Raw genomic sequence first — 23,976 nt, 5'->3', positions numbered from 1 at the left:
CAGACAGGAAGTGGCCAGTCTGTAGTGTCTTATGTAGTGACACCAGGTCAGGCCTGCCTGGTGGCATTTCAGGTGGCACATTCCCCTGAATAGTGACTGGCTGGGGTTCCCTCGGGTTCCCTAGCCACATTCCCTAGAAGGGACCCCTTCTAAGAAGCTGAAGTTGTGGTCCTAGGCCCTTGAGCAGGCCCAGGTAGACCTTTCACTAAACTATGTTTATGGAGGTTTTCTGTGGTATCATATAGCTTGGGCTATGACCGTAGGGAGTGTTGTCACTGACAGCCCTGTGTGACCTGAGGGTGAGTGGTTCTAGCGTTCATTGAATTGCTGGTTCTGACAGTTGTCACTATTGGGCATGCACTCCCTTTAGCATGGCAGAGTGGGTATTTCGTTTCCCATAGCGTCGATGACGTATTGTCGAAGTTCCCTTCGAAAGGGAACGTCTCAGGTTACAAATGTAACCTTTGTTCCCTGAGAACAGGGAACGAGACAATACGTCTCCCAGCCATGCCTCAGGGTCTGCCTGCCAAACAGTCCCTTCAGACGAAAGGATATTGTCATGGTTTCAAGGCGTCCTTTTTATATCCAGGTCGCACGCTCATCATTCAAGCTGATGATTCACAGCTGTCGCTGGTCAGCATGATTGCTGTGAGTTGATATTTGATTTCAGACACCTGTCACACCTGAGGCGTTCCCCATAGCATCGATGACGTATTGTCTCGTTCCCTGTTCTCAGGGAACAAAGGTTACATTTGTAACCTGAGACGTTCTACCAACTCTCATGTATATTTTACAACATTAAAAATTAAAATTTGCCATGTACTGTACCTGATACATAGCAAAAATAATCAATATTCAATGCAAAATTGGAATCAAATCGAATTGTACACTTTTGAATATAAATCTAATCAAAATGTGAAATTTGTGTCAGTACCCAGCCCTAGTATCAACCCTTGAAGTTTATAAAATAAGGTAAATATGTAGTTATATTAAATAGAGCAGACCCCTGATATACATGCGTGATCACTTAATTTTCTTTTTTTTTCAGGAGGGGCATCTTCAGTGTCCACAGAGGAAGAATAGAAAGAAAACCTGTGTTCAAAAAGTACTTTGTCTCTCTATGTGCAGGCTTTGCTTTTACTCTGTTTTTCATTGGACATTCATTTAGTGACTTTGTTTCTTCCTGCAGAACATGAATAAGAGGTTTCCAGTCAGTTCTAACAAGAGCTCCAGTGCAGGTGAGTACCCATAATCCTTGCTCATTCAAACGCTTCTGCTGTCTGTCTGAATGCAGTAATGTGTTTTATTCCTAAAGATTTAGAAACAAGCTCTAGTTTGATGGAGGAAAGTGATGCTGAAGATTTCCAGGAGCAGGGAGGGAGGAGCGAAGGAACAGAGTTTAGAGGAAGAGTTGAGGAAGAGGAGGAGGTGGAAGAAGACATGGCAGATCTGTCTGTTTTCCAGGCTCCTTCTTTACCAGTCACCTGTGTTTCACTCACTGGGACTCTGTACAAATACAGGTTTGCGTCAGGTAAGTTATTTGTGTGCAGCAGTGTGTTTGTTTTGTCAAAGGTTTGAGTGGGAAGTGTGTAAGTTTATGTTGTGTTGCAGGGAGTCGTGGGAAGTGTATACGTACTGAGGAAAAATGGTTCACTCCGGAGGAATTTGTAAAGCAGGAACCGACTCTCACTGATGGACTCTGGAAGAAAGATATACTGTGCTATGGAAAAACACTCAACTTTTTACTCCAGGTAACAAATGGGAAAGATAGCATATAAAAAGTATAATTATTTAAATTATATATTTGTTTGTTTGTATGTCATTTCTAGAAAAAGGTTCTTCGCATCCATTCCCTTCTGTGTGAATGTGTGAAATGCAGCACTCAAGAGGAAGACATGGTGAGAAACATCTCTACCTGAAATATTTTATCATAAGCAGTCATCATAAAAATAATTTATGATATTAACTTAAACTCTTAAGTCTTTTAAATGTGTACAGTTGAGTTCAAAAGTTAACCCCCCCCCCCCCCCCCCAGAATCTACAAAATGTTAATTATTTTACTAAATTAAGAGGGTTCTACTTTTTTACTACTGACCTGAATAAGATGTTTCAAATAAAAGATGTTTACATATAGTCCACAAAAAAAAAATAATAGTTGAAATTTAAAAAATGACCCTGTTGATTTTGCAGATTCTGAGAGGGAAATGTAAACTTTTGACCTCAAATGTACATTAATGTGTACATGATAATTAAAATGATTTTCATAGAATAAACTCATGAAAACCACTAAACATATATTAATATAACATTTTTATTTTAAATTTATATTTTTTACATTTTACATTTGCTCCTGGTTCACTGGTTATAAACTTTTATTAATGAGTTTCTTTCTACTTTTCCCTTCATGGTTATGGAAATGTCAATGTTTAAAAAAAAAAAAATCTTGGGACTACAATTTTTTTCCCCTTTTCGCAGTAAAAAAATTACTTGTTGTGATTAGAATCCAATACATCAAAACTAGTTTGTAAGAAAGAAGAGCCAAATGCATTTGAGCTTATTTCTGTGATGGTGATAAAATGTTGTGTCATGTCATCATGTGAGTAGCTGGCCCAGAAAAATGATGACGAGTGTTATGTGTGTCACTCTGAGGGAGATCTTGTGTGTTGTGACGAGTGTCCACGAGCTTTTCATTCACACTGTCACCTACCAGCTGTACACGGAGACTCACCTGGGTGAGAGAGAAAAACATATTGAACACCTTTAAATCAGCAAGTATGTATGTTGAACATTCATCCTGTATGTGTGTGTGTTTGCTTGTAGGGAATGGATTTGTACCTTGTGCGTGTTAAGAAACAATCAACAGTGGCGTGACACCAGTAACATGTCTGAAAAAGAAGCTTTCAATGCCCCAGTGTCTCAATACATATTGGTAAATACACACACACACACACACACACGTTTGTTTTTGTGAAAAGTGGGGACATCCCATAGGTGTAATGGTTTTTATAATGTACAAAATGTATATTCTATGGCCCTACACCAAACCTACACCTTACCTTAAACCTCACAGAAAACTTTGTGCAATTTTACTTTCTCAAAAAAAAAAACTCATTCTGTATAATTTATAAGCGTTTTGAAAAATGGGGACATGGGTTATGTCCTCATAAGTCACACTCTCCTTGTAACACCTGTGTCATACCCATGTCATTATATAGAGTTGTGTCCTGATATGTGACAAAAACAAGAGCACACACACACACGCACAAATTCGGCACCTTAATATAGAAGATAAACACAAACATTTAAAGTTGCTCACAATTTGTAACAGCCTTCAGTTCCCTAAAGTGCTGCCTACATAGACTTCTTAGCAGGTTTAGAAACAGAACAATTATTTATGGGCCTAACTGTGGATATGTGTGTTGTTTGTCATCTTTAGCACTGCCACTACCTCCTGTTATGTGTGTACAGAAAGGACATCCAGAAGGTGTTTGTTGAGGATCCACGACAAACAGTGAGATTGCCTCCTTTTTTCTTCTTGCTGTCTTTTACATGTGACCATTACTCTTTTCTTGCCTTAGTTAATGTAAAATATAAATAGAAAAGAATTGATGAAAAATATGACTTTACATTTATAATGCATTAAAAAACAGTAATAAAATGACTTCCAGGTGCGCAGATACTCCAAGTTCATAACTGAGCCGATGTGGCTGGACAGAATAAAGCAGAAATTGGACAGTAGAAAGTATCAGACGGTAGGAGCATTCGTCTCTGACTTTCAGCTCATTTTCAGCAACTGCAGCATGTTCAATAAGGTAAGAGTCGCTGAAACATGTTACATAATAAATAAATTGCCAAATGACAGATCAATAGCTTGTTAAAATTAAGTGAACACATGTGATATGTGAACACATATCTTGGACATTATTGATGATTATTGTTGAAGTGATTAACTTTACAAGAGGAAATCTGATTTTTGACAGATTTTTTTTTGTATTTTGTTCTCTTGCTCTCTAAAGGACAATGAGTTTGGCCGAATGGGTGCCAGGCTGAAACAAATGTTTGAAGAAGAGTTCCGGAAAATCTTCAGTATCCAATGACAGCTCTCTTTTACAAGTCTTTCAAAGATAAAGTTATCTGTTTTGGTTTGTAAAACCCGCCCACCGCCAGTTTGGTTTAATATTTTTATTATTAGAAATATTAGCAGATAGTCACTTGTAATTACACTTTTTTAAATACAAACATATAAAACTTACATTTTAACAAATAAACATCTACCCCCCATCCCACCCAAAAAAAAAAACCACACACACAAAAAAACAGTGCAATCCAGTGGTAAAAGTAGGTACTGAAGGCATAATAAACATATTAATCACAATTTTTTAAAAAGGCAATAAAAGGGGACCACATTTTTTCAAATAACACAATCTTGTCTATTAGGGTGTACCTGATTCTTTCAAAATGTAGTGTACTCGTCAACTCTGTCAGCCACAATTTAAGAGTTGGAATCTCTTTTTTTCTTCCAAAACAAAAGAATACGTTTTCTGGCAGAGATCAACCCATATGAAACAAACTGTTGTTGTACAGTCTCAAAAATTCTTTGGAAATTCCAAATATAATTGATATAGGATCTGGCGCCCACCGCCAGTTTGCCCAGTTGTATTTTGGCACCCCGGGTTTCAAGTAGGCAGAAAACATTGTGTATTTAATTTAATTCATCATCAAGTGCGCTCTTTCCTGTTGCAAGCTGGCAACCAGCGTTTGTGTCAGGTTTGAGGAGGAGGGGCCAGATAAAAAAAAAACCCTTTCAAATATTTTGAATTTGGACGGCAATACCTAGTTCAACCACTCAATGTCAATCCTATATACTGTATAGTCTCTGTGCATTTTTTTGTAATGCTATCTTTCCAGTACGGTGAAGGTCTCTGTAATTTTGCATCTATTCATTTTAAATTTTTTTAGCTCAGAAATGAAATACAGAAAATGCTGTTTTCTTCTTAAATAAGTCAAACACTAATGACTAGGATAAGCAGACAAAAACTACTTTTTATTATTAAAAATACATATTTCACAAAATTTTCCAAAAGTTTTGGTTCCCTTTCGAACGTTCACTCCCGTTATGTAATGGAAAACTCCTTTTTTCCTTTCCACTGAAGCCTGATTTGTTCACGTTTGTGTTGCTGCACAAACCAATGGCGCTTTACCCCGCCAACCAAAGAGCTGCATACAGCAAAGGTTCTCGCTCTGCGTGCTACTGAGGCCACAGCGCAAGCGTTTGGCAAGACCATGGCCAGCCTGGTGGTGTTAGAGCTCCATCTCTGGCCAATGCCGACAAAGATCAGGGACGCTGAAAAAATGGCCTTCCTCGACTCGCCAGTCTCCGCGATAATTCTATTTGGCTCCGCTGTGCGTGGGTTCACTGAACGTTTTTCCGAAGCTCAGAAGACGTCAGAGGCGCTGTGTCACTTCCTCCCTAAGTGCCCTGGCACCGTGGCTGTGGGCCGCCAGAAGAGCCCTGCTGCCCAGTCTGCAAAACCGGCACAGCGTTAGCCCGCTGGACCTCAAGCCGCCGAAACCATCCTAAGGCCCTAGAGAGGAAAAGGAGGGGCCCCGTTCTCACCTCAGCCGGAATGCCCTCAAAAACAGCTCACCTTCACTCCTCACCTCCTCACCTCGAACACCTCTTAGAGATGGAGTTTAGTTTTCAGCAGGTCACGTCCTGCAGGTGCAGCGCATGCATGAATATTTTACCGCTGTGATAGCGGACCCAAATACTTTTTAAAGACCAAAATTCCTCATCTGCTCGCAATCACTTACATAAATGTAGACTAGCTTTTTAAAGGCGAGCTCTCATTTGATAAAATTAAATCTCTCACCTCCCATTATATGGCATGGGCAGCCATTCTGGGAATCTCAAGATGGGTTTTGGAAACAATTAGATGAGGATACTCTCTGCAGTTCACTCACAGGCCGTCCCGCTTCAGGGGTGTTGTTCAAACTTCTGTTCCAGGACAACAAAGCTATTGTTCTCTGGCAGTAGGTGCAAGCACTGCTTGCAAAAGACGCTGTGGAAATAGTGCACCAGTAAGTCAGGCTTTTTCAGCTGCTATTTCCTCATTCCAAATAGAAGATGGCTGACTCAGACCTATTCTAAATCTCAGACATCTGAACAGCTCGCTTATGCGCAGGTCGTTCAATATTATGATGGTCAAGAAAATTCTCACGCACATTTGCCCCATGGATTTGAAAGATGCTTACTTTCACATACGCACATAGACCCCTGCCACAGACCGTTCTAGAGATTCGGGTTTGAGGGAGTGGCCTATCAGTATGCAGTCCTTCTGTTTGGACTGTCCCTGACCCAACACACTTTTATGAAGTGCATAGACGTGGCTCTGTCCCCTCCCAGGCAGATGGGAATCCGCGTATTGAACTTCCTTAATGATTGGCTGGTTTTAGCCAGATCAGAACAGGAACTGAATGCTCACAAAGAGCTATTGCTCAGCCACTTAAAGCGTCTTAGGTTGTCATCAACCCAAGCAAGAGCCAGTTTTTGCCCAGACGAAAAACAGTTTTCTGAGAACTGTTGTGGACTCCGCCCTAATGCGGGCATGGATCTAGCTGGATCAGTCCCTGACAATTCAGCAATTGATGGCTTCCCTCACACCGGAGATGACACACCCCCTGAGGGATGCATCCAACTCTGGGTGAGGCATGCAGTAGGTTTCACACCTTATACAGTCTGGTTCGTTGCCTCCTTCTCTGGGCACAAAACAAACTCCTCTCTTAGGGGTGGTTAATGTGCCGGGCAAGATGAACCTGGGAGCGGACATGCTGTCCAGAGGCAAGGTAGCCCCGGGTGATTAGGTGCTGCATCCTCAGACAGTACAGTGAATTTGGGACTTTGAAAGACAACTCTCATTGCCCAATAGGGTGACCACCCGTCCCGCGTAGCGCGTGCGCGCACAGCGTTTGAAGCCCAATTCATGCGTCCCACAAATTGAGACTGTGTCACGCATAATCAATGCTTGCTCAAAAAAAGTTGTTCTCTCTATATCCTCAAGCCCCAGGCAGCCAAACGAACATTACTTGACAGTTCAGCACACTACTGCGAGAGCGGGAGCGAGCGAGTTTGAATGAGAGATGAAGTTTACATCATTATTATTATTTCTGTTTTAACGTTTTTCCTACATTGTTTATATAAAAATATGTTATGTAGGCAATAACTCAGTTTAAAATATGACTAATTTACTGAGGTGGCATCGATGTTAACTTACTAAAATGATGATAATTTGGTGGATAATTGACATTTTTTCCGTTAATAACAGGTAGTGTATTCTGATGTAAAATTAACGGTCGCCTGAGGACGCTCAACAACCATCTTATCTGAGCTCAAAACGCTGCTTGAGCAAGTGTCAAGATACTAAAAGTAATAAATACATAATTATGAACGTTTATGTGTGTTTATTTTTGTTCTCAGTACGTTATTTTAATAGCATTTTATGATTATGAACATAAAAGCATTACACTTTTTTTTTTTATTATATACCATCGATGAAACCACAAAGCTGACGCGGAAGGTATGTATATAAAGTAATTTTGAGTATTATTGCTATTAGTATTATTTTTCTTAAATTAGTTACATGTAATATAAAAGTACACATGGCAATGTTTTTGCAACATCTCCAAGTCTCACGTGCAGTGTAGGCTATACGTCACTGTCCGAATCCGTTCACTTATTTATTTGTTCACTCCTTCCTGATATAGTGAACTCAACTGCCATACACTTTATAGGGATTAGTGAATGAGTGAATTCCCTTCCCTGGAGTTGTGATGTTAGACCTTTTTTTTTTTTTACTTTTACTGCGGTGTTGAGCAACTACAATTCATTTTAATCCTATAAATTTATATTATAATTAATTTAAAGTGAATAAATTGTAATGAAAAATAAATAAAATAGTAATAAGTACTAAGTAAATCGTAAGTGGAAGTGCATCTGTCTATTCTGTCATGAGCATACATCAGCAATTACACATGTTTAGGGGAACAGGGCATTATTAATATACCATGTAAGGTGGTATGTGCTAGAAATGGGTAAACTGCTATCAGTGAGTCTGCCCATGGGTTAGGGGGCCCTGCCGCGCAAGGTGTCCCACATTGTCCCTCAGAAACATACCCCTTGTCCCCCCTTGGGCTTATTAGCAGGTGGTCACCCTATTCCCCAACATTTTTCTCAATACAGAAATATTCCCTGGCACAACTGAAACCACCCCAAATTGGAAAAAAACAGAATAGCATTTATTCTTACAACTAGACATAGACAACTAGACTGAACACAGGACAGCCAGACATCAAAGACATGAACCAGTACATACGTAAGATAAATGAGCCCAGAACAGAAAACACAGGAAGCTTATAAAGGAAAGACAATCAGGTAAACAGCTGGGACAAATTAAATCAAGGAATAAGGTAACGAGATAACAGGTGAGTAGAGTTTAGGGGAAATGGAGTCCAGAGGAAAGGGAGAAACACAGGTGGAGCAACTAAACAATAATGAGGTAACAAGGTGGGTGGGGTCAGAAAAAGACAGGAGAGAGCACATGGCACCAAACAAACACAACACTCACAGAATACAGTGACAGAACGACAGAAGACTGTGACACTATGTGGAATGTTTTTAACTGTTTAGGCAGTCTGAACAGCTGTTTATTTGCTTTGAAGGCCACCAGAAGGGTCTGCCGGTCACTAAGCAGACTGCTTCGCTGGATTGTTGATGCAATAGCTCTGGCTTATGTATCAGAAGGACTGCAATGCCCTATTGGTGTGAGATCCCACTCCACAAGGGGAATGGCCTCCTCATGGGCGTGGTCCAGTGGCATTTATGTCAGTGAGATCTGTGTGGCTGCCGACTGGTTGTCGTCGTCCACTTTTGCCAGATTTTATAACTTAGACATCCCCACTCTGCAGGCGTGGAATCTATCTGTTTAATCCTCCCATATGGTTAGTGGTTCTCATGCCTTCTGCTAAGCTTATTATATCAGCTAAAATACCCTTATTAGTGCTCTTACACTGGGCTCACAGAGCAGCATGTAATTGTTGCTTGTAGTGCAGTGTGATTGGATTTGTTCCCATACATAACGGGAGTGAATTTTCAAAAGGGAACACTTTGGTTACTTTACGTAACCTTGGTTCCCTGAGATAAGGGAATCAGTGTAATGTCACTTGCCGCACTACAAGTTGCATGAATCGATGATCGTCACTTCAGTCGAATGATCTGATGAATGGCACTATGGGACGACTTATATAGCTGTCAGCCCCACCCCTTTTGGTGGGCTAAAGAGCCATTGGTTTGTGCAGCTACACAAACGTGAACAAACCAGGCTTCAGCAAAAAGGAAATAAAATAGTTTTCCCATACATAACGCTTGTTCCCTTATCTCAGGGGAACCAAGGTTACATTAAGTAACTAAAGCATTTCTGTTTATAAAGTTTTTTGGCATCATTTAATGTAGCTAATCACTGATATTTTCTGTTGTTTTCTTGAACACATTAGCCAAGCGTTTTAGTTAGAATCCATTTGCCGCTCAAAACACCCATTTTGTTCAATGCTGCATGCTCAGGAGTCTCTCATTATAACAAAGTGTAACATAATGAAAATAAGAGATTCATTGGACAGTGTACAGCTTCACCAATTATAACAGAACTTTGTGATATTTTGATAAACTGAAATGAGTGACGATTTTTTGTGATAATAAGGGGAGTGCTTTTTGCGTGATTTCTTGGCAACAATTAATTTGGAATTTGAATGCGTTTTGTTTTTCATGATGCTAAGAGGACTTTTATCTGGAGAAATAGAAGAAATTATCATTTTAAATATTTCTATATGCTATTTTTTATATTTAACCCATTTATTATTAAAGCCTCTTGTGTAGCACTCTGACACAATATATGTGTTTTGAGAAACCATGCATGGTCCTTTCTGATACTGTGACACAGTCAGGACATACAATTGTGCCCCAATATATAATTTCATGATGATAAACTTCACAGGATAAAGCAATTTATTAGTTCTCTGCATTGCAATAGTTATCATATAAATGTGCAGGGAGAACCATTACTTCTAATTTGGCCAAAGAATAAAAGTCATAAACAAACATGTGTGGGCAGCCCTCAAAACACCCGTTTTGTTCAAAGCTATTTGTCTTTTATGTGATCTTTGAAAGCTGACATCCCAATTATGTCATGGTGAAAACTTTAGCTATCCTAGTTGCTAAACTTCTGTTGTTTTTTGTATTGTATTATATTGTATTTATTCTTAATATAAGTTTTAGTGTGTGATCATTTTGGACCTTGTTTGAAAATTTTAGATGCCAGTGTTTTTTCCTTTACCTCAGACCTTAGAAATTACAGAAGAGTTCACACCTAAAATACTTAGGGGACGTAACAAGGACAAACACAAAATTGTATACAGGTATTTGTGTGTGTGTGTGTGTGTGTGTATTTGTTTGTGTGTGTGCGTGCGTTTGTGTTAACCTCAATCATCTTCTTTCCTTTTTCTGGGAAATTGCTGTTGCTGGTTTAGTTGGGTTTATCTTTCTTAAACCCTGATCCACACCCTGTATTTTTACATAATAAAATATGGAGGTCATTATTATTTAATAGCATGAAAATGTTCTGTCCTCCAGGTTTGTGTGTCCATATGCTGGTCAGTTTCGTTGCAGTCTGACCAGGCTTGTGTTTGTGATGGAGAGTGAAGGAGAGGTGCTTTATAACACTGTCTCATGGGATCCTTGTCTGTTGGTTGGTTTGGGTGTGATGCAGCCTGCAGGACCCTTATATGACATTAACTGTTTTAATGGTTCAATCTCAGGACTACACCTTCCACACTGTGAAATGTTCGCAGGTATGGTAATTTCTACATTCTAACTCTGATCAATGGATATAATTCTCACAATGTGAGGGTTTAAATAATCAGCTTTTTTGTAAAACCATCTGCATATATTAAATAATATAATATAATTATCTACAATTTGTATGTGTTTTACAGAGGACGAAATTGATTGTTTAGCTGTAGCACATTTCACTGGTGGTAATGTAGCAATAATGAATCCGCTTGAAGTGACTGAAGCTTATGTGAAGATTGACATCCACGATCTCTCCCTTTTTGGGCTCATAAAAAGGATCTTTTCTCATTCCCCTGTCATTGCCCAAGTACTTATTTTTCTGCGACCAATAACTGAGGGACAGGAAGAAAAAATACTGGATGTCCATTTGCTTCCATGGAATGTTCCAGTGTCAGAGGTACCAATATTTTTGTTTAAATTATACTGTAATACTAAAAATTGATCTTGACATTTGGGTGGGCTTGTATTAACATGCACTCTGATCCAAATCATATGAGCACAGTATACAAAATATACCTGGGGTTAACAGCGTACATTCCTAAACCCCAAGTTTACATTCTTATTTGCATATTTGTGGTGTTAATGTTGTTGAAAGGGTTAATACAGCACACAGCCTGTTTACATCAAGGCTCTAGCATCCAAGAGGGTCTGGCTGCAGACTTGCACTTGCGCTCTCAGACTTGCACTCTCAGACACTTGCACTTCCACTAGTGACATCACTTGCATTATTTTATTGATTTTTTTTTTTTACTTTTTGTTTGAATTTCCCAACATTTTATAACAGTAGCCAGGTGGCGAAGACAAAAAAATAAATAAACTAAATTACAATATCACTTGCAATCACTACTTGCACTCTCTGCTACCTGCGACACTTGCAATCGACACAAATCGTGCTTGTTGCCAATGGAGACAAGAAGCTGTGGTGGTGAATAAACACAACGCGCAGTTTCGCGTTAAGCATTTTTCCATATAGAATAAACTGTCTACAACTCGTTTATATCACTGTCTTTGTCCATTAAGCTAAATGTGTTTTATTTATTATGATTTTCTATAGGAGGAAAAAGTTTAATGTACAATTTAACGCACTGCGTTCTGTACTCGTCTGCTTGCCTGTACGGAATTGATCCTTTTAAAATCACTTAATGCATTTCATAATGCACGTTTATATTTGCTGGTCTGTATATACGTTGAGTCAACAACAAGACATATAGGCTAGGCCTACTCCATTATCTTTATCATCTTAGTCTGTTATTAGGCCACATTTTAAGTGTTCCCATTGTGTTCATAGCAGAGATGTATAAAGTACTAGAGAACCATACTTGAGTAAAAGTACAAGTGCTCTTTCAAAAAAGTGACTTGAGTAGAAGTAGAAGTGCTCTTTAAGCACCACACTTAAGTAGAAGTACTAAAGTATTCAACATTTTTTGTACTTAAGTATTGCAAGTAGTCTATTTTAAAATTTACTACTCAAGTACTGAAAGTAAAAGTAGAAGTATTGTGTTATGTAGCTATTAAAGAAAATAGTCAAAAGTTTGAACATATTGTTTTTACTATTTCAAATTATTAACCTAAAGGACAATCACAATTCCTTTGACTGTAACTTCTTGTAAACAAAAAACAGTTACTAGGGTTAGTTAGCCCAATTTGCAAAATGATGTCATTGATAACTTACCCTCATGTTGTTTCAAACCCCTAAGACATCAGAGGGTCATTTAGAATTTTTTGAAGCATGGAAAATACATTTTGGTCCAAAAATAGCAAAAACTACGACTTTATTCAGCATTGTCTTCTCTTCCGTGTCTGTTGTAAGACAGTTAAAAACAAAGCAGTTTGTGATATCTGGTTCGCGAACGAATCATTCGATGTAACCGGATCTTTTTGAAACAGTTCACCAAATCAAACTGAATCGTTTTAAACAGTTCGCGTCTCCAATACGCATTAATCCACAGATGAATTAAGCTTAACTTGTTTAATGTGTCTGACACTCCCTCTGAGTTAAAACAAACCAATATCCCGGAGTAATTCATTGACTCAAACAGTACACTGACTGAACTGATGTGAAGAGAGAAATGAAGATGAACACCGAGCCAAGCCAGATAATGACTCGTTCACGAGTCAAGAACCGTTTCTGTCAGACGCGTCCGAACTGATTCTTTTGGTGATTGATTCTGAACTGATTCTTAATGTTATGAGCCAATGTGCAGTCAACGCCAATGACGCCATTGCATCGAGCGCAAAAGAATCGGTGAACTGTTTTCTTCAACTGGTTTACTGAATCGAACTGTCAGAAAGAACTAACGTTACTGGTCATCCGAGAACCGATGCAACCGGTTCTTGACTCGTGAACGAGTCATTATCTGGCTCGGTTCGGTGTTCATTTCTCTCTTCGCAGACAGCAGTTCAGTCAGCATGCGCAGTCTTCTTAATCGCTTGATTCGCTCAATGATGTGCCAGCTTCATCAAACCTGCCATCTACAGTTCTGGCAGTGGTTTGTAATGGAATGATTCGTAACATCATAATTGTAACGAGTAACGATGCAGCACATAAAAAAAAATATCGGAGTAAAAGTATTAAACTCAGCGAAAATATGTACCGAAGTAAAAGTGGAAATAGGAGAAAAAAATAATACTCTAGTAAAGTACAGATACCGCCTTTTAGTACTTAAGTACAGTAGTGAAGTAGTTCTACTTCGTTACTATACATCTCTGGTTCATAGCCACCTGCTTGCCTTGTAGTACATTAAAGCTGTGGTAGGTAACTTTTGACGCTCTAGGGGTTAAAAAACAGAACTGCTTGCATCTTGCGGAAGAACATCGTAGCCGGAACTACTTCTCTCTGTTTATGTCTATGAAGAATCACAAAGGTACTGGGTTACTCCGCCGCGGTACCCCCGAAGCAATCTAAAATAGTCCGAATATAAACACTTAGGTGCACCCTAGTGATTCAGGACAAGCTAAAAACACGGTTTGGAAAATGTACTCGCTTATTATATAATTTTTTTCTACATTTTGAACACAAACAAAGTTACGGACCCCAGCTCTGATTGTTTATTTTTTTACCTGGAGCGATGGAGTTTCTGCAAATGGCAATAGAGGTCGGGATCGTTGCGTCACGTCGCAATGCATTGTGGGAATCGCGGTACAGAAGTAGATGTACTGTATAGTAGGCATTAGGTAACGTTGGTCATTTGGTCATTCATTTTGATTATTTTTTGGAAAATGGTTCAGTATTGCTGTATTGTGAACTGCTGTAATCGGTTTCATGATCGACAGGGCAAACGCCTCGTGAATCATATTAGTTTTCAACATTTTCCTACTTGGAAAAAAAACACAAGGTGTCTGAAATCACCAAGAGGCGTCAGATGGCTTGGGTCGCCGCTGTACGGAGGGAAACCATCACCTTCGATAATATTATAATACATAGTTATGGTGAGACATGTTGTGTATGGTCTCTCTCTCTCTCTCTCTCACATACCCAGATAGCACACGTACGTCGCGGAGACGTCTGCTGAAGAGCGCATCATCTGATAAACATCGGATTCCTTTTTTATAGTCGTATTTTGATCGTCTGTAGATCGGCTGTTTGAGCTGTTAAATGAAACGTCTTCCCTACATCTAAATGACATCTATACGACGTATCTTTATCACCCGAAATATGCCGGCATGTCCGGTCGAGAACTGGAAGCTGCTATCCTTGATTAATTTAAAGGGAAATACTTGAAGAAATAACGATCATTTAAAATCCATGTTCTGTGATTTGCTCTTAGTACAATAACGTATATAGCATGTTTAAAAGCAAACATCACATTATTTTGTAGACATACATTTATTTATTAAATGTATTATATTCCATTGATGTTTTCAAGGAGACACAAACACTTTTTCTTTACTTATGTGCACAGAATTACACTGTGCGCTTTCGTTAACATTAATGTCTAAATGATCAGACAAAAGGTGACATACTTTACTGGAAACAAACAAGAACAAAAGCACAAAAAAAAATGTTTTAACAATGTAATCCATCATGCACTTTTAAATCGGTTTGTCTAACTGTCCCTGTCAATGAAGATAAACGCGTGTGGAAGTTATTTTGTACAGCGCGTTAAGATCATTGACTATTTGTAGGTTTTAAGTGTTCAACATTTCAAGATTAGTGATTGTACTCAACACACACACACACACACACACACACACACACACACACACACACACACATATATATATATATATATATATATATATGTTGAGCAAGTTACTCCAAATAAACTACAGTATGATTATTTTGTACTTCAAGTGTAATAACATTACTGTACTATTTACACACTTGTAAATGTTAAACTTGAGATGTTTGTTAAATTCACTATTGTTTTAGACAAATGTTCATTAGTCTATACAGTATTTAATGCAATTACTGTACATCCTGCCTATAAGTTAACTACAGCATAATAATGAGCAATAGACTACTCAATAATTAGTCACACCAACACCTGTCTACATAACTATATAACTTCCTGGAAAGTTCAGCTTCAAGCCTTCTCAAACACTACTGAACCTGCTATTTGTGGTCTTCAGGAGCACTGGTTAACTACTGGCAGGGCTGTTGGAGCAATGTTGAATTTGACATAATTGATCACCCTGATTATTATAATTAAGGGGTGATTCATGGCTTTAGTTCATGTAGTTCTTTACCTCCACAGCATTAAAAATGTGGAATGTACACCCAGCCATGGCTTACCTTACATATTACATTTAATATTTTACTTAAAAGCACCATTAATATGGTTTCAGTATCTACTGAGAATGGTTACAAAGACACTCATTCTGCGCAGCACCGCTTAAATTATGACAAAGTATGGTGAGAGCAATTCAAAAGTACAGGTCCTTCTCAAAAAATTAGTCTGGAGTAGAAACATCCAGAGCCACCGTGCACAGGCGTGTGCAGGAAATGGGCTACAGAGAAGCAGCACTGGACTGTTGCTCAGTGGTCCAAAGTACTTTTTTCGGATGAAAGCAAATTTTGCATGTCATTTGGAAATCAAGGTGCCAGAGTCTGGAGGAAGACTGGGGAGAAGGAAATGCCAAAATGCCTGAAGTCCAGTGTCAAGTACCCACAGTCAGTGATGGTCTGGGGTGCCATGTCAGCTGCTGGTGTTGGTCCACTGTGTTTTATCAAGGGCAGGGTCAATGCAGCTAGTTATCAGGAGATTTTGGAGCACTTCATGCTTCCATCTGCTGAAAAGCTTTATGGAGATGAAGATTTAGTTTTTCAGCACGACCTGGCACCTGCTCACAGTGCCAAAACCACTGGTAAATGGTTTACTGACCATGATATTACTGTGCTCAATTGGCCTGCCAACTCTCCTGACCTGAACCCCATAGAGAATCTGTGGGATATTGTGAAGAGAAAGTTGAGAGACGCAAGACCCAACACTCTGGATGAGCTTAAGGCCGCTATCGAAGCATCCTGGGCCTCCATAACACCTCAGCAGTGCCACAGGATGATTGCCTCCATGCCACGCCGCATTGAAGCAGTCATTTCTGCAAAAGGATTCCCGACCAAGTATTGAGAGCATAACTGAACAATTATTTGAAGGTTGACTTTTTTTGTATTAAAAACACTTTTCTGTTATTGGTCGGATGAAATATGCAAATTTTTTGAGATAGGAATTTTCGGTTTTCATGAGCTGTATGCCAAAATCATCAGTATTAAAACAATAAAAGATCTGAAATATTTCAGTTGGTGTGCAATTAATCTAAAATATATGAAAGTTTAATATTTATCATTACATTATGGAAAATAATGAACTTTTATCACAATATGCTAATTTTTTGAGAAGGACCTATATATGAAGCCGTCTTATTGCTCTCATGGTACTGTGATGTCATACTTCGATCGGTCTGCACAGCACTGCTTCAAGTCAAACACACCTATTATCTCTTCTAGGGAAAGATTAAGTGAAGTTGCTTTTAAATAATAAACTTGAGATATATTCAATACAAATATTAAAAACATTTTAATAACTGAATGGACAAAGGTAGGCAAGACCATGCTACATTGTGAACAGTAACAAATCAGGGAAACTGTTTGGCAAGACTAAATTATTTGAGTTTGATATTGTGTAGAGATTATGTTGTGAATGGCATCTTTCTCCAGAACAGAAATCCATAATATTGGCAGTATGCAGGGTGCAGACACTGGTGATGGACTGTGATGAGACACAGGTGAGGGAATGATCGTGACCAGGGGTGAATCTGGGTGTCTTAGGAGATCACAGGCTGGTCTGTCCTAAGGTATTGGGTGAAGAAAAGAAACAGAGTAAGAGCATTTTATGTAACAATGTTCACAAAAAGAGCATCACATCATATAAAACACATTATTATTCTTTAGTTTGGGTTAAACTAATTAATTTTACTGTGTTGGAACATTACCAGCTATGCTTATGATGTCTCTATTTGTTTCTCTGTTTCTGCTGGGATCTTCATCCCATTTACACAAGTTCCGGTCTGGATCCAGATCACCTGAGAAGAGACAATGCTGACCTTCAGAGGACCTCAGATGATGCTAACCCAGAGACAACAACAGAACTAACAAATATTGCTACAAGTGTTACTGCATTATATAATAATTGCTGTTAATAATGTTCATTGTCTGGTTGACTATGTCTTTGATTAATTTTTCTGAAAAATCCTGTCATATGCGCACAAACTGACAGTCACCACTGATAAGCTACTACTAAATATTTTAGAAACGTAATTTTCTGTAAAGTTGCTTTGTAATGATTTGTATCTTAAAAAGCGCTATACAAATAAACTTGAATTTAATTGAATTAAAAAGATACTTTAAATCTGACATTAAAAACCACCAGTAGGTGACAGCAGGTAACTGTTAATAAGTGAGTAATTAAAACAGTTGATTCATTCAGGAACAAAAAGCCTTCATGTAGCTTAGACGCGCAAAACAGCACTGTGGCTTTGTTTGGAATTATTTTTGTTGGTGAAATAGTGCAAAAACGTAAGTCTCTTAATAGAACGTATAGTTTATGAAACTGTTGTTAAAAAAAAAAAAAATTACATTTATATATGGTCATTTTTTGAGGAAAAAAAAGGCACTGCCATGTGAAATTTACCAAAATTGATTAACTATATTTAAGAGGTATTAATATACACATGTTCTTCCCCCGATGTCTTTTAATAGACTGAATCATGCAGTGCACATTCTAAATGAACACACGTAATGCATACACTCTGTAGGTGTTTTCAATGACTACATTTACATGCAGCCAATAACCCGTTCAAAACTGGGATATTAGCAATAACCCGGTCGCGCACGGCCATGTAAACACCGGCAAAAACCCGGATATGCTCATATTATACCTGGGGTACCCTTTTCTAACCTGAATATTTGGTCTTGTAAATGCGTTTCGGCATATCCCCATCAAAATGTGTGTTCTGCGCATGTTCTATTCGCAAGGAATCTTGGTCTTTTGAGTCTTTGGATACAGGAAGACGAATCGGATATGACGCACATTGCGTCCTACGTCCAGACGCTAACCGTGCGTCGCAGTTTACATCAGGATATTGGCGACTGATTACACATTCCATGTATACAGGAGTAACTCTCTCTGCTCACACATGTAAACGGGTTATCCCGAATGTTTCAGAAACCCAAATAGTGACCTTAACCCGACCATAACCCGAATTTTAACAGCTTGTAAAGGTAGTCAATGTTTTTTTTTTTTTGCGTTGTTAGAATATTGTTCAAGATAGCTCACTTGTCAAGGTATTACTTTACTATATCATGTTTATGTGTGCCATTTTATTTGTTCTATCTGAAGTCTCTCACAAAGAGTGAGCCTCAGCGCAAACTTGTATTCTTCAATTCACTCTGATGATGCAGGGGAAGAAAAAAAAAAATCTTCGGTCTGTCCAATGAATATAAACAGTCATTAGGTCCATCAGACTGAAGTGACCAAATATATTTAAGACCTATCTTATCTTAATTTAAGACATTTAAATACTTTTTAAGGCCTTATATTAGGAAAACACTATTTAAGACATTTTAAGACTTTTTGAGGACCTGCAGACACCCTGAATACAGCGGTTAAATATAGTGGTTATCAAATTGATCAGAAAAATTAAAATTATTTGCAGCTTAAAACAAACTATTCACTGACCAACAACACAATCTTTAATTTATTACCTCATCCGAGTGATATAAGAGGTTCAATAGTTGAGGATGGAGGAGAGGGTCCTCACCAGGTCTGGTTTCCACAGCTGGTGCAGCCAAGGCAGAAGAAACAGGGAAACTAGAGAAAAAGAAAATGTGTGCCAGACACATCACTCATATATCAAAAGGAATAAATATAATACACAGTTAATAATAATAATAATAAAAAGTGTTTTACAACAAGGTGTCCACATTGAGTCTGTGGGTTGCCATTGTAAAAATCACTACATCCAACATCCACAGTAAACCAGGAATCAAGCCTGTATTAACAGTTACAGAAATAATAGAATATAATAAAAAAAAATTGTTATGAAGCTATGGTAATTTTTGCATTTATCTCCATACTAAATGTGTTCAGGTTACCGTTTTTCATGAATACCAGACTTGTAGAGAAAAGTTGTTTTTTTCTTACTGTGTAGTGAAGAGGCATTTATGGTTTTACATGTGGCTACCATGACCTAAAAATGTTTAGTACTATGGAATATGGTGAGTTTTAATGAGCAAATATAAAGAAAAGAAAAAGCTATAAAGACCCAACTCAGAGAAGCTGTCAGAATACTAAATATTTTCATAGATATATATTTTTTTAAGACTTAACACAGATGTTGTTTAAACAAATTTATATTTCACCCAACTTAACTTGAGTGCTTTACTGCCAAATATCCAATTTCATATAGAGAAAAAATTATTAATAAAAATTACCATTGCTACTGTGGCAAATTGTGTGGCACTGAAATATTCAGGGCAAGTGTAATGTGACACACAGAGAGAAAACGATAAATGTACACATTTCAATATTTTCATACTCTTTTAGTACTGACTGTCAAATTAAATTTAAAATGCCTAATAAATATAATAACTAATAAAATAAACAAATTTTTAAATATCTTCAACATATGGTGAAAAAAACACCCATTACATTTACAAATAAACAGAGGTAGCAAACAAGTAACCTTTGACATTATGTCCTTGAGGTAACCCTCACCCTAAAAAAAAAAACATCTGATCTAAGCAATATTAAACCATTAAACTGTAGCAATATTTATAACAACTCTAAACATGAACACATTGTGTTTCTTGTATTAAGCTCAGGAAAAATAATAAAAAAAATAAAAAAATATATATGAATGAATGTCACGTGACCGTAGGCTACATATTTGCGATGACCGTTGTAATTTGTATCAGATGACCGTTGTGATTTCCTCAGCCTACTGTACCCTCAACATTTTTTGATTATTTTCCCCACATTAATAACCTGTAAATAGAACCATTTGTATATATTAAGTTCCTGTTCATTCATTACATGTCTTTCTACTACTGTTGTTTTAAAAGTTAATTAGTCGTCTTTAAGTTTGTAGTTTGTCGTCAGTTCGTCAAGTGGTTGGTAAGTAACATTTATTTGGATTAATCAGCCTTTTGATATCTTTACGTTTGATTATATTCGAGATAAGAATCATTATACATGTAAACACATACACTTAAATACAAACAACCTAACTTAAACTAAATACTGAAATGTTAAGGGCGCTTTTTTCCCCTCGCGAAAACAGCTGATGTACGTTACGTCATCAAATTCACTTCAACGCCATTCTGAGCGAATCCAATCATCGGTCGGGCGGGAAAATCTGAAGCGCTGCCCTGTTCAATACTGATTGGCTATGGCCTATTGGTACTGAGGAATATAACGTAGAAATGTAAAATGTTGCTATACATTGCACTTGCACTGAATCCAAAATCCATCGCTCTGTACCCTCAAATAGTATACTTTTCAGGGACACCCATTTGTGATGGTCCAAAAACTAAGTGGACAATCAAGTGCACTTGTATTTTACACCGCAATAACAAGTAAGATTTACACTCAGCGGCTTTTCGAAATTGCTCACTAGCTTTCATTCATTCCTACAAGTTTGCTTTATTATTGGACGTCGTAATGGGCTATCTCGGATTGATTTAGACCCACCAGCTCTGACAAATGTAAGGCAAGTCAACCATGAACAGAGGCTCCGAGCTAACGTAATAACAGAGGCTCCGAGCTAACGTAATAACAGCGGCCCGGATCAAGTTACACAAGCACTAAACGTATATGATGTCCAGTTAACATACACGAAATCACAAAAAGTCCTGTTCAGTGACAACAGTTTAACAAACTCACGGTTGCGGGATTTCGTTTCAAGTTCACCTTACCAAACCATTCAGACTTCGCTTGTACCATGACGCTGATCAATTTTCTCAGTTGAATAAGGCTTTGAACCCGTGCCATGTTGTTCTTGCAGCGCGACATCAGCACCTACCAGCCAATCGAATGCCTTGCTTGAAACAGAGGAAACCCAATTAAAATCTCGCGAGACACTAAGCGCCATTCAACTCTCACCTGAAGATTAGATAGACACCAAGCAAGGCATTATTGTTATTGTTGCATAAGATTTCTATTTTAAATAAGTGCTATTGTTTTTAACTTTTATCAAAGAATCCTGAAAAATGTTCACTGGTTTCAAAAGAAAATAAATAAATAAATAAATACATAAAACACATATACTAAGCTGCACAACTATTTCCAACACTTATAATAAATCATCATATTAGAAGGATTTCTGAAGGACCATGTGACACTGAAGACTGAAGTAATGATGCTGAAAAACCAGCTTTGCATCTCAGAACAATTATATTATATATATATTATATATCAAAGTATATTAAAATAAGACACCTATATTTTTAATTTCCAAAAATATTTCACAATATTACCTTTTTTCTGTGATCACATGATACTTTGGAAATCATTTTAATACGCTGATTTGATGCACACAATTGTGAAAAGATTTACATTGAATATATTTACAGTGAAAATGTATTTTCATAAAATAAACAGTCTTACGTAATACCATTTCTTTCAAACACATGAAAATCTAACCAGTACCGAACTTTTGTCTGTGTAAATGTATAATTATATGTGAACAGATCTCTTAGGTGCAACTGATGTTTTAAAAGAACACTATGTGATGAAAAGAGAATTTAATCTATGTTTAAACCTCAATTACAGAAGACTGTCAATCTCTGATTAAAGTTTAGATATGTAATAGTATATTTATGTAGTCATTTTAAATTTCAGCATTTAACTATGTCCTTTGTTTAATTTGACTACAGAAAGTTATCCATTACCATCCGTCAACCAACTAAAGGTATGTACATTATGTTAATGCATATGACTTGGTAGGCCAGTAAACAAACAACAAAAAAATAGGTTTGTTTGTATTAAGGTCTTAATACTATGGCTTCAAATAAACCATCCTATTGGACACTAAGACGGAAAGCAAAGGACAAGGTGGATCAGCAACTGCAGACAATACAGGCAACAACTTGGGGGAAAGAATTGGGTTGGATGCACAGTAAAACCGGTCAAGGTCAAAATGATGATGAAGATACATTCATGGACTGTCTCTCTCATGTCGATGAGACTGAAGATGTCAGAAGTGTTCCTGATGTCAGTGAATCAGACACAGAATCAGATCCAAATTCATTAAATGATGATTTGGCATCCTTGCTACTGAACACAAACTCAAACATGTGGCATTGAATTCATTGCTCAACATTCTACGGCTACACAGTTTAAATCTGCCAAAAGACTCGAGGACATTGCTAGGAACTGTGCGTTTAAACCCTGAAATACAAGACAAGGCTGGTGGCCAGTATTACCATCTTGGAGTGCTGAATTCAATTGCAGAGGTGCTACATCAGAATGTTGACATTCTGCGCAACATTCACACACTGGAGCTTCAGGTCAGCATTGATGGTTTGCCACTCTATAAGAGCTCAGCAACACAGTTCTGGCCCATCCTAGAGACACTGCAAAACATCAAACAAGAGGAACCAGTGACAATACGTTTATTTTGTGGCACAAGTAAACCTACATCCCTAGCAGAGTACCTTCAAGAATTCATCTCTGAAGTAAATTAATTAGCTAAAGGATTTGAATTTGATGGAGTGATGTTAAATTTAATACTCTCTTTCGATGGTCTGTGATGCACCTGCCCGTGCATTCCTGAAAAATGTTAAAGGTCACACAGGCTATCACGGATGTGAAAAATGCACACAGGATGGTTTGTACCTAGAAAACAGAATGACATTTCCAAGAACTGACATGCCTTTAAGAACTAATGAGAGCTTCAGAAACAAGACAGATGCTGATCATCATCACGGTCCATCACCTCTTGAAGAAACATCCCTAAACATGGTCTCTGGTTTCCCCCTCGACTACATGCACCATCATGAGACAGCTTCTTCTCTTGTGGCTGAAGATGGGTCCTCTGACTTGTAGGCTGTCAGGATTTCAAATAAACACATTGTCAGAAAGACTGTTAAATGCTCGGAGAAGTGTGCCCATGGAGTTTGCAATGAAACCAAGGGCACTGAGAGAAATTGATAGGTGGAAGGCAACAGAGTTTAGGCAGTTTTTACTGTATACCGGACCTGTCATGATGAAAGATCTCCTTAACACACAGGTGTACAAAAATTTCTTGCTACTTTTTGTGGGAATCTTCATCCTGAGTAACAACAGTTTGATTGAAGAATACTGTGATTATGCCAATGACTTACTGGTGCTCGTTGTCTCTCACTTTGGTCAACTGTATGGTCCACAATTCTTGTCCTACAATGCACACTCTCTTGTACATCTTGCAGATGAAAGCACTGAAGTTGTCAAGGACACCATGCTTTTTCGCATCAAGTATGAGAATCACCTAAACAAACTCAAAAGACTTCTGAGGAAACCAACATGCCCTCTGAGTCAAATAATAAAAAGACTCTCAGAAATGCAAAGATGCTGCAAAAAAACTCACAATATAAAGAGTTG

General features: G+C 37.9%; 2 protein-coding genes and 1 long non-coding RNA gene across 7 annotated transcripts in view; 2 read left to right on the top strand and 1 right to left on the bottom strand.

Moving 5' to 3' along the window:
* LOC127953786 (nuclear body protein SP140-like protein) overlaps nucleotides 1-23,976 on the top strand; it is a 72,484-nt gene that overhangs the window by 29,153 nt on the left and 19,355 nt on the right. For 3 of the 5 annotated variants that reach the window (XM_052553082.1, XM_052553081.1, XM_052553084.1), the window contains 13 exons: nucleotides 1,049-1,105; nucleotides 1,190-1,238; nucleotides 1,316-1,531; nucleotides 1,612-1,751; nucleotides 1,830-1,898; nucleotides 2,605-2,732; nucleotides 2,821-2,929; nucleotides 3,437-3,511; nucleotides 3,669-3,812; nucleotides 4,017-4,086; nucleotides 10,398-10,467; nucleotides 10,682-10,899; nucleotides 11,044-11,297. In XM_052553082.1, the coding sequence (XP_052409042.1) occupies nucleotides 1,049-1,105; nucleotides 1,190-1,238; nucleotides 1,316-1,531; nucleotides 1,612-1,751; nucleotides 1,830-1,898; nucleotides 2,605-2,732; nucleotides 2,821-2,929; nucleotides 3,437-3,511; nucleotides 3,669-3,812; nucleotides 4,017-4,086; nucleotides 10,398-10,467; nucleotides 10,682-10,899; nucleotides 11,044-11,297 (1,599 nt within the window). Of the gene's footprint in view, nucleotides 1-1,048; nucleotides 1,106-1,189; nucleotides 1,239-1,315; nucleotides 1,532-1,611; nucleotides 1,752-1,829; nucleotides 1,899-2,604; nucleotides 2,733-2,820; nucleotides 2,930-3,436; nucleotides 3,512-3,668; nucleotides 3,813-4,016; nucleotides 4,087-10,397; nucleotides 10,468-10,681; nucleotides 10,900-11,043; nucleotides 11,298-17,054; nucleotides 17,192-23,976 lie in introns of those variants that run through there. The other 2 variants (XM_052553085.1, XM_052553083.1) reach the window with 2 other exon arrangements.
* Nucleotides 16,891-23,976, bottom strand: part of LOC127953792 (uncharacterized) — a 12,685-nt gene continuing 5,599 nt past the window's right edge. Inside the window, exons 8-15 of the long non-coding RNA XR_008153340.1 lie at nucleotides 23,721-23,905; nucleotides 23,333-23,443; nucleotides 23,128-23,232; nucleotides 22,821-22,970; nucleotides 21,312-21,437; nucleotides 19,101-19,206; nucleotides 17,330-17,419; nucleotides 16,891-17,186 (exon numbers count right to left, since the gene is read on the bottom strand). This is a non-coding gene — a long non-coding RNA (uncharacterized LOC127953792). The remainder of the gene's footprint in view (nucleotides 17,187-17,329; nucleotides 17,420-19,100; nucleotides 19,207-21,311; nucleotides 21,438-22,820; nucleotides 22,971-23,127; nucleotides 23,233-23,332; nucleotides 23,444-23,720; nucleotides 23,906-23,976) is intronic.
* LOC127953790 (uncharacterized) overlaps nucleotides 23,901-23,976 on the top strand; it is a 12,928-nt gene continuing 12,852 nt past the window's right edge. The window contains exon 1 of the mRNA XM_052553091.1: nucleotides 23,901-23,976. This exon is cut by the window's right edge and continues 610 nt beyond it. The gene's annotated coding sequence lies outside the window, so the exon portion shown is untranslated.

This window comes from Carassius gibelio, chromosome B3 (assembly GCF_023724105.1).
Source record: "Carassius gibelio isolate Cgi1373 ecotype wild population from Czech Republic chromosome B3, carGib1.2-hapl.c, whole genome shotgun sequence".
In the NCBI taxonomy this organism is placed as follows: Eukaryota; Metazoa; Chordata; class Actinopteri; order Cypriniformes; family Cyprinidae; genus Carassius; species Carassius gibelio.
This window is presented reverse-complemented; position numbering and strand designations above follow the sequence as displayed.